Here is a 12614-nt window from a genome sequence, read left to right on the forward strand (position 1 = left end):
TGCCAGAAGAGCAAGTCTGGTGGCAAAGAAGAGGAGTTCTCTTGGACTCCCAGATGGCACTTTTGTAATTGTCTTTTTAAGCTGCATTCTTGTAGTGCAGAGTTCATTTAGTGGGGAAGGAATTTGTGGCCACATGTTTGTTTTTCTTAAGCAATATGGTTCTGTAGCCTGGAGCTGCCTAACGTGGCCTGTCCTCATAGTTAAGAGCATCGCCTTGTAAAATCAGAGTAATTCAGTCTAGTTCTCTGAGCTTTCATACTGCTTTGCCTTTCCCATCAGGTCTCTGTGCCCAGGTTTGCTGTTGGAATTGTGATAGGAAGAAATGGAGAAATGATCAAAAAGATTCAGAATGATGCTGGAGTTAGGATTCAATTTAAACCAGGTTTGTGTGAGGATGGAGAGCCTTTACTTTCTGACCAGTGTTCCAGTTTGGGATTGCTAAAGTGAATCTGATCTGAGGTTACAGTAGCTAGGCTTTCCTAATTTAAAGGTGCATTTTGTCTCCTTCTGAAACCCATTGAAATATGATGTGCTGCTTCCTCATGCACTTTCTCGTTTTCAGAGAGTAAGATTATATACAACTCATGTGCAAACATTAGATGTCACAACAGTCACGTCTTGAGTGGTAATTATATGGATAAACAGAATAACAATAACCAAAAACCTTTTACTTCCTAATAAAGAATTCTTCTTCAGGACATTAAAGCCTTTGGGGATCAGGAGTTGATTAATTCTAAGTAACTTTCTCTGGGTCCTTGGCTGTCTGATCACCTATCAAAGCTGCCTGTGCAAACATTAGATGTCACAACAGTCATGTCTTGAGTGGTAATTATATGGATAAACAGAATAACAATAACCAAAAACCTTTTACTTCCTAATAAAGAATTCTTCTTCAGGACATTAAAGCCTTTGGGGATCAGGAGTTGATTAATTCTAAGTAACTTTCTCTGGGTCCTTGGCTGTCTGATCACCTATCAAAGCTGCCTTTGTCCTCTTAAAATTGTATCAGTCTCTTTCATGGCTTTTTGACATTTGAAGGTGTTGCCTTTTGAATGTTGTTCCCTCTGCAATGTGGGCTGGGTTTTGTCTTCTTTCAGTCCCTGGAAGAGGGGCTGAAGGTGGAGGGAAGAGGTAGCTCCTGGGGTAGTGATGTTATGTGAAAATGCTGCTAGCAATGGTGGTGCTAGAAGGAAGCTATTGTTGGCAGGTGAATGTTTTCTCCTTTTAATTTAGTCTTTACCACCTCTCTTCACAGATGATGGGATTAGTTCTGAAAGAGTCGCACAGGTCATGGGGCTTCCCGATAGATGTCAACATGCAGCACACATCATCAGTGAGCTGATTCTCACAGCACAGGTGGGTTCTGGAGGCTCTTGGGAGGAAAGTGCTTATATGGGAATGTAGTCTGCATGTGTGCAGCTGTGTGGATGGATGCCACCATCTGAAGAACAGCAGTGTTAAATTTTCCCTCTGGTAGGCCACATGTGCTGCTGCCCAGGACAGAGCTGCAAGGTTTGGTTTTTGTTTGTTTTTGTTTTGTTTTGTTTTTTTAATGTAATATGGGCTAACTGAGCTATGGGAAGGTCCCCTATTCTCAGGCAGTATTATGAAGCCTCATTTTAGCTCCACATTTATCCTCCCCGGCCATGTTTAGTTGTTCTTAACTTACCTGGAAATGTTGATCTGGTGGAATGGAGTCTGACAGTACGTGTGAGACAGTGGCTGGAGGCTCGGCTCGGTAGGGCTGAGCAACTCTTAGACAGCAGAGCATTAGCAGTGCTTAGTGATGCCTCCTCTTCAGACTCCAGTCCTCTGGTCTCGTGGCTGTGGGAGGCAGGGGAAGGCAACAAACGCTCATGTGTGCGATCACTGTGCTCTAAGAAGGATATCAACATACTGCATTGCCCAAGAGCAAGAAGTACAAAGATGGGTGAAGCAGTAGGGCAGACTCGTGAAGGAGGTTGTATATTCCCTTTGTATTACCAGAAGAAAAGAGATGTTAGGCCACTCCAGACCAGATACCTGAGCATAATTTGTCCATCAAGGGTAGGTCTTGATATCTCTTCTTGCCCTGAGATCTGGTTTGAATGCTTGATTTCATAATTTTTTTAATAATTCACTTCAATTTTGAGGTCTGTCATGGTAGCCTCTGCTCACGGCCTTTGCTTTTGGAGAAATCAGTTACCCAAAATAGGTATGTCCTTTAAGTGTCTTTGAACTTAAAAGCTTCCTTTGAAAGTTTTGGAAAATGTGCATTTTAGCTGAGTAATTCCAGCAGTTTTTTAAAGAATGACACTTGAAAGGGTTTGGAAGCATCTTCTGTGTGTGTCCGTGCCAAGATCTATTAGTTGCTCTAAGGAAAGCCCTCATCACAAACTAAAAGTCCTTTAGTAGCTGATGCTTGTTTATGGGTTTATTTCAGCAGATACAAAGGCATGCATTTAAAAAATATAAATATCTTCCTGAGTCAGGAAGGCAACTGTAACCTACGTTACTTGGCATTTCTTTAAAGTGCTTCAAAATCTTGAATGTGAAACTGAAGTCCAAGGATATCTTGATTCAGTGCCATTGATTATAAGGCAGTTTAACTTACCTTGCTTTATTTTGTTTTTAATGTGCATTGGGACCAGCAAAAAAACACTGATACAAATTTTTTGCCTTCCAAGGAAAGAGATGGTTTTGGAAGCCTGGCTGTCACCCGAGGAAGAGGTCGTGGCCGTGGGGACTGGAGTGTTGGAACACCTGGGGGCATGCAGGAAATAACCTACACGGTGCCAGCCGATAAGTGTGGTCTTGTTATAGGCAAAGGTAGGTCCGGTGACACTAAATACTACAGCTTGCAATCTTTCTCTCTCGGGATTGTCGCATTCGTGCTGCCTGAAAACGAGGCTTTGGAGTTTTCTGTAATTGCCAGTATTTAGTGGCCGGTGAATGCAGCATAGGAATAAGCTATAAGCGCTTGTGGTGGTTTTCTTTGTGGTGCTCTCACTCATGATTGTATCCTCCAGGCCCTTGTTCACAATCTGTAAGAGAGGCTCTTCATGCAGAGCTGTCAAGTAAGCTTGTTATAACAAGCAGCTAGCTGAGAAAAAGCAGGTTCATTTGTGGATTCTTTTTATAGAGAATTAGTTTAAAAGACAGTTTATTAGTGACAAGCAGAACAGTCATTTCATCATGCTGGATTTCTGTGAGTGCCATGTGATGAAATGGAAGGTGTCTGAATGTGGTAATAACGGTAGCTGCTTGCAGCCACATACTTGAGGTGTCTGAGGAATAAAGTGAAGTAGCAGGATTTGTCTGTATCTGAGCTGGCATCTGAGCCTGTCACAGAGCAGGCTGGTGCACCTTGTCTTGCTCAGACAAGCATGTTCAGTGCCATGGAGGCCCCTTGGCTGCCTTAGCCGTTGAATCTCTCCATGCTCAGGAGTCATCTGGCCTTCCTCTCAAGAACCAATACAATCCCAAGACGGTTGTGAAACGAGAGCATCAGCAGCAGTCTCAATTTGTCATAGAGCATGAGCTATGCACCAGGTAATGACAGTACTTAGAGCCAGGAACAGAAGAGCTCTATCGCTCTGAATTGTTGCGATGCTTCTGAGTTACTACACTGACGTATCAAAGGAGTTGTATTTAATTTTTCTGTCTGCTTATTTCAGAAAGAATGACATATGCCTTAACTGGTATTTAAGTAATCACAGTTGGCTTTTAGCCTCAGCAGAGGTGAGGTGAATAGAATAGGAACAGATTAGCTACCGCGGTAAAGGAGGCAGAGACTTGAGGGCATTGTGCCATGTTTCAGTGGCATTTAGTTTCCTGCTGTCCTGTTGGGCAGGAGTGAGCTTGCGATGAAATATGTTGTGGCCTCCTTCCCCTGCTGCCCCGCCCTGCTGCATCTCACTTGTTCCCTTCCGTGTCTCTGGCCCCTGTAGCACCCTGAACTCCTGCCCTATGGGATGACAAGGGACACAGATAGGGGACACAGGCGTGTCAGCAGTGTATCTGCAATCATGTTGTTCTTTGCTGTAAACCTGTTCACAAACCTGAAAACTTTTTTCAATATGAAAAAGCACCTGCTCTCCCCATCATCCAGAAATTGCAGAGCGATTGTGCTTGATCTTACTGAACAGTCCAGTTAGGCAAACGATCGAGCGAAGCAAATTTTAAGCCCACAAGTGAGGTTTATATGTACAGCAAAATTAAATTATAATGAAACTTTATTGCTGTATCCGTTAGTCATCCTGAATAAAGGATCAGAAAAGGTCACTTGTCGTTCAGCAGTGCACTGAAGTGGAGCATTTGTGACTACAGAGAGCACTGTGTGATGAAAAGATAAATGCAGGTAGCGGTGTTGGGTGTCCTCGCATTCAAGTGCAAGGCCTGGCACAGGCTCGCTGTGGGGGTGAAGAGTAGCTTTTTACCTTTGTTTCCACAACAGCAAAATAAGGATTCTTACCCAGCCAGATCAGAAGCTTTCTGGAGTGACTAATTACTAGTTGTATGGTGATTTGAGTGCTTGTAGCTTTGTAATACTACCTTGTAATCGGTGTTCTTACAGTGCCTATGCTCTTAGTCTATTGCAGCCTTCATTTTTGTTGAGTGAGTGATGGCTGTAGCATTGCCTTTTGGGCCTGGACCACAATGAATGTACTACGCTCTCCATGCGTTGATGCAGGACACCTGATTGTTCTTATTTTCTATCCCACTGCCGGTGGGGCGGTGTAGGGGAGAGGGGATGTTAGTGGGGTTTTCTTAACAGTGACCAATTGTAAGACCTTTTTTCCTCCCTTTTAGCTTCTGAGCAGTTTCCAGCCTTTTTTTTTTGTCCCTGCTGTGATACAGGACTTGGCTGTTAGCCTTCTCTGTAAAATCTGGCCCAGTCCTCTGGGCACACGTAGCTTGGTCTCTGGGGTTAGCACCCAGGCAGTGGGTATCTTGGGCCCCCGGGTGTAGTGCATGTCCTATGGCCAGGTAACTGCTGCTGTGCTTCCAGCTCCATGTCACGACTCAAGAAGGGGAGAAAGGGAGATGAGGAGGTTTCTCAGCTCAACTTCTGCAGTATATATGATAGAAGATCTTGTCCTTTTCTCTTGGGCATCACTTCTTAGCTTGGGAGTGTGAGCTTTTATGAATTGATAAGAAGTGCTCGGTTCCCTGCAAATCCTCTGCGTAGCTTTTTCCTCTAGAGGGTGGGTAGGTGCAGCTTTTCTTTTCTGAAAGACTGGAAGAAGGGTGGAGACGAGCGCCATACACATGTCAAGTGCTTTCTCTGTTTGGTGGTGCTTGGAAACAAACCGCAGCCTCTCTGGGCCCCCGCTGGATTTCCATGATAAATACAGCAATATTGACAGATAACGTGGCCGGCCTGGCTCTTGTCAGCTCTGCCTTTTAGCAGGTTTGATTAATTGCTTTACGATTTCACGTCCAGCTGGGGGGCCACTCTTGGATCACTTCTGCCCCCCATCAGGTAGAAGAATGGAGCGGGCTGCTGAATGTGTCTATAGACAGCCACCATGTGCCGAGCGGGTCACCTCATTATGGGGGAAGATGAACTCCTTCCGGCACCGTGCAGCATCATGTTGACTGCGTCACTTCATTTGCATGCTCTGAAGGCTGAATTGGGATAGCTTGGATGGGAGGGAGCGCTTTGACTTGTGCCACACTGGAGGCTAAGGAGGAGAAGGGCATCAAGTCCTGGTACAGGGGTAGGGGCCAAACCTGGAGAGCCAACTAACTTAACCCTGCAGTATGGTTCAGGAGGGACCTGATGTGGAAACAGTCCCTACAATTGCAAACTTGGTGCTGAATGCTAAATGGGGAAATTATTTGAAATCTATATTCTCCTTGCTTCCAGTTTGAGAATGCTTCAGTTTTTAATCCCCTCTTGGAAGGAGAAACCTAGTGTGCTGTGTGAGTAGCAACCTATGGTTATGCCTCTGTCGCCCAATAAAGAAGTTCTCCCACTCCTTCATGATCCAAATTGTGTTGGCTGAAAGGGTCCTCTGTTTTCGTTAAGCAGATGAAGTGGCTGTTGATTCAGATCTCACCTCAATATGTAAAAACCAGAGCTTCAGACAAGTCTGCATCAGACAAAAGCATTACATTAAAAAAAAAAACTTCTTGGTTTTGAAACTTCATCTTACTGCTTTCCCATGCTTGACTGAAAATAAGTGGGTTGGCTTTTGGCTGCACAGTACAATCCCTGTTGTCTGCCCAGGGAGGTGACACGATTATCTTTTGTTAAATGCATCTTCAAAAATTCATTTAGAAAGAGTTAATTGCCCTTTGGCAACTTTTCCTCCTCCCTTCCCCAAGAAGGCTTTAAAATGTTAAAAAGGTCACGAGTCCATTACAATGAAATGAACAAGTGTCTGCAACATCCACAGTTTGTTTTGAAGTTGTGCTGGATGTATAGAGATGGAAATGCCAGCAAAACTGAGGACTTTATTTTTGGAGACTCTTTTTAATTAAAACCAAACAAAAAATCTCTGGTTAGTTTCTTTTGCTCTCTTTCCTGCTTGCCGTATGTCCTTTTGGCTGGTGATTTTTGCTTTGTGATTTAAAAGTTGTGAAACCTCTTCCTTCCCCCGCACCCTTTAATTTCTCCAGTTGAGTGGAGCTGGTCTCTAAGTTGTGTGAGCTTCCAAAAGAAGAATTGAACCATTGTAACATTGGCTGAGGCTTTTGTTAAGCAAATTTCATTAAGAGACTGGGACTTAGCTGGTCTTCAGGAGATCAGATCTACTTTGACTGGCCCTGCTGCATCCTGCTCGAAGCACTCCTGTGCTCTAGAGTATCCAGATGGCAAACTAGCCAGATATGTTCACTGCATGCACAACTAACTCTGAAATAGCAGAAGACAGCCTGGAGTCCTGCACTGCTACGGTTGTGCAGAGGGATGCGTATGCTGTGGTGTGAATAGGAAGCGTGGTAAGCGGAGGCTTCTTTAAGGCAATAACCTATTGAACAGCACACGATTGCAAGAAAGCTTAAGCTTTGTTTTTAAGCTACAAGGTATGTGACTGATGACTTTTTGCCTTAGTGGAATGAAATGTCCAGCGATGGGGAAGAAAAGCCTCACGGAAAAAAGAAAAAGCGTGTTTCAGTTGCAGGTTACCCTCTTTTCTTGAGGATGGTGAACAGCTGTGCGAAACCATAGGAATTCAGTCAGTACAGTTTTTGCACCTGTTTTGTCAAAGTGTACCTCAACCATGCTCCATTTTGTTGGGAGCCTAGCAATGTGCACACAGGGCGACTGTGTGTTTTCTTAAAACAGCCCAAAACCATTGCGGTAGCTCACAGTTTCAGGTCGTGCCTATGAGGCAGCTCAAAGGAACAACATGAGCTCAGGTACTGTCTTTTCTTATGCTGTTGCCGTTCTCAGCCCACCTCCCTTGAGGCACACAGAAGGTAGATGAAACTATATTCCATTACCAGAACCTGACTTTGATACGGTTTTATGGAAAGAGATGCTGTATATCCCTCCTTATGTCTTGGTTTTCTTTTCTTCAGGTGGTGAGAACATCAAGAGCATAAATCAGCAGTCGGGAGCCCATGTGGAGCTCCAGAGAAACCCACCTCCGAACACAGACCCTGGTGTACGAATATTCACAATCAGAGGAGTTCCCCAGCAAATTGAGCTCGCTAGGCATCTCATAGATGAGAAAGTTGGAGTAAGTTCCATCTCTGTTGATCGTGGTTTGTCTTTTTCAGATTGATGTTTTCACTCTTAGGTACATGTAGGCCTGGACTTTACAGGGTGGCATAGAATACACACCCTTACGTTATTCAGCTTCAAAACCATTTGCCTGTTAACAGCTGTCTTTAAACTTTGATGGCCCTCCAGCATCCATTGGACTAATTTTTGCTGTGGTCCCAGAAGGATCTGACTGCTGACATAATCATGGTTAGTGTGCAACTGTATGAGAGGGAAGAACAGCAATAATAAGGTATGAGAAGGCTGTCAAAGGAGATTTTTTGAAGGGAAGACAGTAGTGTCACTGTGTGAGAATGACATAATCCTGGCATCATCATCCTGAAAGTAACACTCGGCTCCTTGCTCCAGTAAATCCAGGATGACTTATCTTCCACGTAATGCAGCGCTGTGGTATTGAAGCTTAATAATGTCAGGCTGGAGTACTACTGAAGGGGAACACTTGGGTAAAAGAAAGTATGGAAAATACTGAACTGGGGCATGGTAAAGCTGAAAAGCAACCTTTATGCTGAATTGCTTGAGAGGAGAAGACTTGATACCAACCTCAGGGTTCAAGCTATTCAAAGGAAAACTTCCAACTGTGCCGTAGTCCTGTTAGCCCCTTTGTGGGCTGGCTGGAGCTGCTTTTGAAGCTGGGCTCCTTGAAGGGTGCTGACAGTCCTGAGAACTTCATCCTTGGAGAATCAGTCACTTCTTTCAGGTGCTGGGGTTTAGTGGAACGTGTCCCAGACTGTCTTCTCCCCTTTTTTACTGCTTATACTAGTTGCCTCCACCCTGTGCCTGGAGCTGGGATTAAATATTTGTGGATTCTTTAACAGGGTACCAGTATGGGTGGACCTGGAGGATTTGGTCAAAGTCCGTTCAGCCAAGCACCTGCTACACCTCATCAAAAGTAAGCTTCTCCATCTCATCACGGACAGGCTATGGGGAATGGCTGGGAGCTATCAAAGCATTGGGAGAAGAGTGGAGGGCCCTGAAGGGGTGATGTATAAGTGGAACCTTTCAAAGACTGAGCATTCAGAAGCAAGAAGTAAGTGAGATTAATCCTTTAAGCTTGACTACAGGAAGGATTTTATCTATTAAATTATAAACAAGGCAGGTGTCGGCATCTCCAGAATTCCTGTCTGTAGTGCAGTGAGAGCATGGAAAGAAGCCTGAACTGTATACAGGAGTGCTTGTCAGCACTCAAGACAAAGGTCTTGGCTTCATGAACAAACCAATATCAAGACAGTTACCAGTCACACCTACACAGGGCTTCCTTTTGTTCCCATGTTCGCCTCTTTGCTCAGCAGTTGCTGACTATAAGTAACAGTTTCGATTCAGAGGGCAGCTTCATGTATATGCCCTGTTATGTATTTTATTGTCTACTTCAGCATGCCTTTTTGTCCTCTGCAGTGGTCCTCAGGCGTTCATGACGCAGGGTTGGGGCAGTACCTACCAGACATGGCAGCAGCCTGGACAGCAAGTCCCAAGTAAGTGTCTAGGGACCTGGGTTGGAGAAGGGTTGGTGTTCCTTTTCCAATTCCTGCTTCATGCCTGCATGACACGGGTTCGCCCGTAAGACCACTTGTGTGAAAACAGCGAAATAATTTCCTGAGCAGAAGAGGTGTGTGGAGGCGTGTGTTTGAGCTCAGAGTAAGTTGAAGTCCATCGAAAACTGTAACACTTTTTGTGTGTTTAACTGCTTACTACCTGTTTCTGCTCTCTTTGTGTAGAAACTTGGTCCTTGCTGTCTGTTCCTCTCTAACAAAAATGTTTCTGCCTTTAGGCTCTCTTCTGCCTGGATACTCCAGGCAAGCACTTGCCAACCCCACCTCCCTCTAACAGGCACACCATGTCTGGTGGTGAGCCCTCTCGTCTCTTTGTTCTTGACCTTCTCCGTTCAGACTCACTTTATTTTTTTTAAATGTTCCTTATGAGTTCTTCTCACTATTGAATGCCCAGTCTGATGGAAAGACTGGGAGAGGAGATGCAGGAAATGGAAGAAAGGATAGAGAGGGCTCCTATCCTGGTTCATCCACACTGGCTGTAGTAGTGTCCCCTTGTCTCCTTTTGGGAGTTGATGAGAACTGCTCAGCCTCCACAGTGCTAAATGCTCAGAATGAGGCCAGCAGGATAACCGGCTTTCAAATAAATAGTAAAAAACCCCCAATGCTTACATTTCTTTAGTCATGAGTTCAAAAACTGAACACAGATCACCCCTGCTGCTGAGATTTCCACTTCAAGCCACCAGCGCTGAGTCAGGCTGGCTGTTAGCCTTCAAGGTTCAAAGTGTCATTTCTTCCGAAAAGCCTGTTTAGTCAAAATTCAGCAGATTGGAATGGGGAGTCCCCCTTTTCAGAATAATTGAAGTAGTAAGTGCTAGTGGTGATGTTGATAACTGCATCGTCCTGTGTCTTCAACAGCCAGAGTAATGGTTTGCCCTAAAACCAAGCAGATTCATAGTCTGCTTGGTAATCTCAAAGTTCATGCGATGGGCAGTAATGTCCAACAGACACTTTTCAATCACAATTTTGCAGGAAATACAAGTTTTTTAATGGCCTGGTCTTGTAAAAACCTAAAGCTAACCACCAAACTGCGTGTGTGAAGGGATTGTAATTTTAAAGGACTTTAATGACAGGTGCTTTTCAGTGCTAAGGCTGATTTAGCAATGAAGTAGATTATTAACTTCAGTATCAGTTCCCAGTCTTTGAGATGCCTGAGGTAGAGGAAACATTGGAGGAGCAACGCCTGCAATTGCACTTGTGATTCCCTGTTACACTAATGACTTATATGCACAATTTAATAAACATTAATGAAATTTGGAAAACCTTAATGCTGCATTGTTAATTTAGTGCACTTCTAAAACGTGTGCTACAGTAGGACATAGGAACCTTGCATGGGAAATGTGTGTTAAAAAAAAAAAGAGGCACCTCTGGAAGAGTCCTGCTCCTTAGCAATTAAAGTCTAAAAATCATGACTTTTCCTTTGAGCTCTAGGGACTTGTAGAAGGTCTAGAAGTTGTTCTGTTTTCAGGACAGCAAAGTGCAATGATGAGCTAGAAAGGACTTTTTTTTGTGTGTGTAGGAGTGGAATAGTATGGTACTGAAGAAAAGTATTTTCCCATTAACAATTTTTCCTGTAAAACAAGCTGTTCCAGTCCTTTCCTGTGCACCCCCAAAAGCACTGAACTTCCATGAGCTTTGGGAAGCAGAGCAGTCAGTGCAGCAGGGACAGCTCGACAAAAAATGCAATTTTTGTCTTCCCATAAAGCCTTTCAATAAATACTTATGAAATGTGCATTGCTATTTGCCTTGCAAGATGCCTTTAGAAACTCACCTTAGTAACTTATCTTCGTTCTCACCTCCCTGAAACATCCTCTTATCCTGCCCACCACCAACCAGAAAAAAAATCATCTCCCTTCTTGCAACATACAGTCATGTCTCAAGCTCACACCTCCTGGCTTTGGAGCCTGGTATAAAGAACGCAGACCTTTTGAATCCCCTGATTACCAGTAGTGCAGCTTGTATCCCAGTGATGACTGCTTTGCAATGAGTTTGTCAGGTTTCTGGTGGCTCCCAAAACCGGTGAAGCATGCTGCCTTGCCGTTATCCTTCCCCTGTATGGGTTTAGTAACCACCATGCCATGGTTTTGGGGCAGATGTTTTATTTCTGCTGTTGAACCTGATGGAAAATGTTCACTCTCTAGTTCTATGTCTACTTAGGATCCTCTGTCGTGTTTGTAGCCAGGCATACTGAAGGCAGTCTCGGTAAGGAGGGAGGACAGACAAGATAATGCTGTGCTTTAAGCAGCCTTCACCGCTTTCTTCTGCTGCAGATGACAGCGGTACCCAGTCAGGCTAGGTGAAGTTCACCAAGGTATGGGAGGATTATTACAAGAAACTAGGTAAATACCTGCTTTTGCACTTTAATTTTTAATTTGAAAACAGCCTTGTGAAGGGTCCCTTCCCCGAGTGCTGCAGCCTGTTTGTTCGTGGCTCTGTTAGCCCTGTCAAAGAGCCAGCTGAGTCGTTCTCCGAGCAGGCTTCTTAGGGACAGGCTCGAGAGTGCCCTCCTTGTGGGAGGAGGGGCAGACCCCCACCCCCTACACATGTATTTAGATTTTAATTACTTCCCCCATCTTAAATAAATTAACTGGCTGGGGAAACATTTTGCTGTGAAATGCATTTAGCTGCGTGTCCTTTCAGCCTGCTGCGGACTGTAATTCTCCTAGAAGAAAAGGCATTGAAGGAGGTCCTTTGTTGGCATTAGCAGGTGGACAGTTGAGGCAGCCTTGACCTCTGCCAGAAAAGGTCCTGACTTGTAGCGTTGGTCAAGTCTTTTAACCCGCTTTTATGCCCCTGGACAGGACGCTGCTGCCCTGTTCCCTCCACCCACTTCACACTCGCAGTGTATTATTTTCCCCCTTCCCCCCACTTCAAAGCCCCCCTTCGGCCGGCGTCACGGGGCAGGGCTGTACATGGAGCACAGGCGGTTGGGTGGGCTGGGAAGAGCTCTCCTCCACCCGTGTCTCCTGGCCTCGCCTGCTGTCCGTGTGTGTAGCGGCTGTGCTCAGCACTCTTGCTCTGCCTGCCTCTCTCTGCAGTTTTCTAATTGCTGTGTTTTCCGTTCAGGGCTTTTTTTTTTTGTTTGCTGTGTGTCTCAGTGAGGGCTCTTTGCTCTAACTGTGGCTAAGGGAAGTGCGGGCATCCCGGCCCTGCAGCCAGCTGGCCGGACTGCCCTCTGCCATAGCACTTAGACATGCTGGATTGAAGGGGTCTTGGTGCTTCAAAGAGGGGAAGTCTGTGCTAGGTGAAGACCAAGGTTTTAGGGTCTGCAAGCGGCGCAGGCATTGGCACCGCTTATCTTAGCGCAGTGCAGAGGTCCGGAGACCGTACCACAGAGCCAGTCGTGGCTGTTAGGA

General features: G+C 45.0%; 1 protein-coding gene across 1 annotated transcript in view; it reads left to right on the forward strand.

The window, feature by feature from the left end:
• FUBP3 (far upstream element (FUSE) binding protein 3) overlaps positions 1-12614 on the forward strand; it is a gene marked incomplete at its 3' end in the record, with an annotated part of 31959 nt that overhangs the window by 17715 nt on the left and 1630 nt on the right. Inside the window, exons 11-16 of the mRNA XM_009702663.1 lie at positions 280-382; positions 1256-1356; positions 2667-2808; positions 7510-7670; positions 8530-8603; positions 9107-9183. Of these exons, the coding sequence (XP_009700965.1) occupies positions 280-382; positions 1256-1356; positions 2667-2808; positions 7510-7670; positions 8530-8603; positions 9107-9183 (658 nt within the window). The remainder of the gene's footprint in view (positions 1-279; positions 383-1255; positions 1357-2666; positions 2809-7509; positions 7671-8529; positions 8604-9106; positions 9184-12614) is intronic.

Source organism: Cariama cristata, unplaced genomic scaffold (genome assembly GCF_000690535.1).
Source record: "Cariama cristata isolate BGI_N322 unplaced genomic scaffold, ASM69053v1 scaffold33686, whole genome shotgun sequence".
NCBI lineage: Eukaryota > Metazoa > Chordata > Aves > Cariamiformes > Cariamidae > Cariama > Cariama cristata.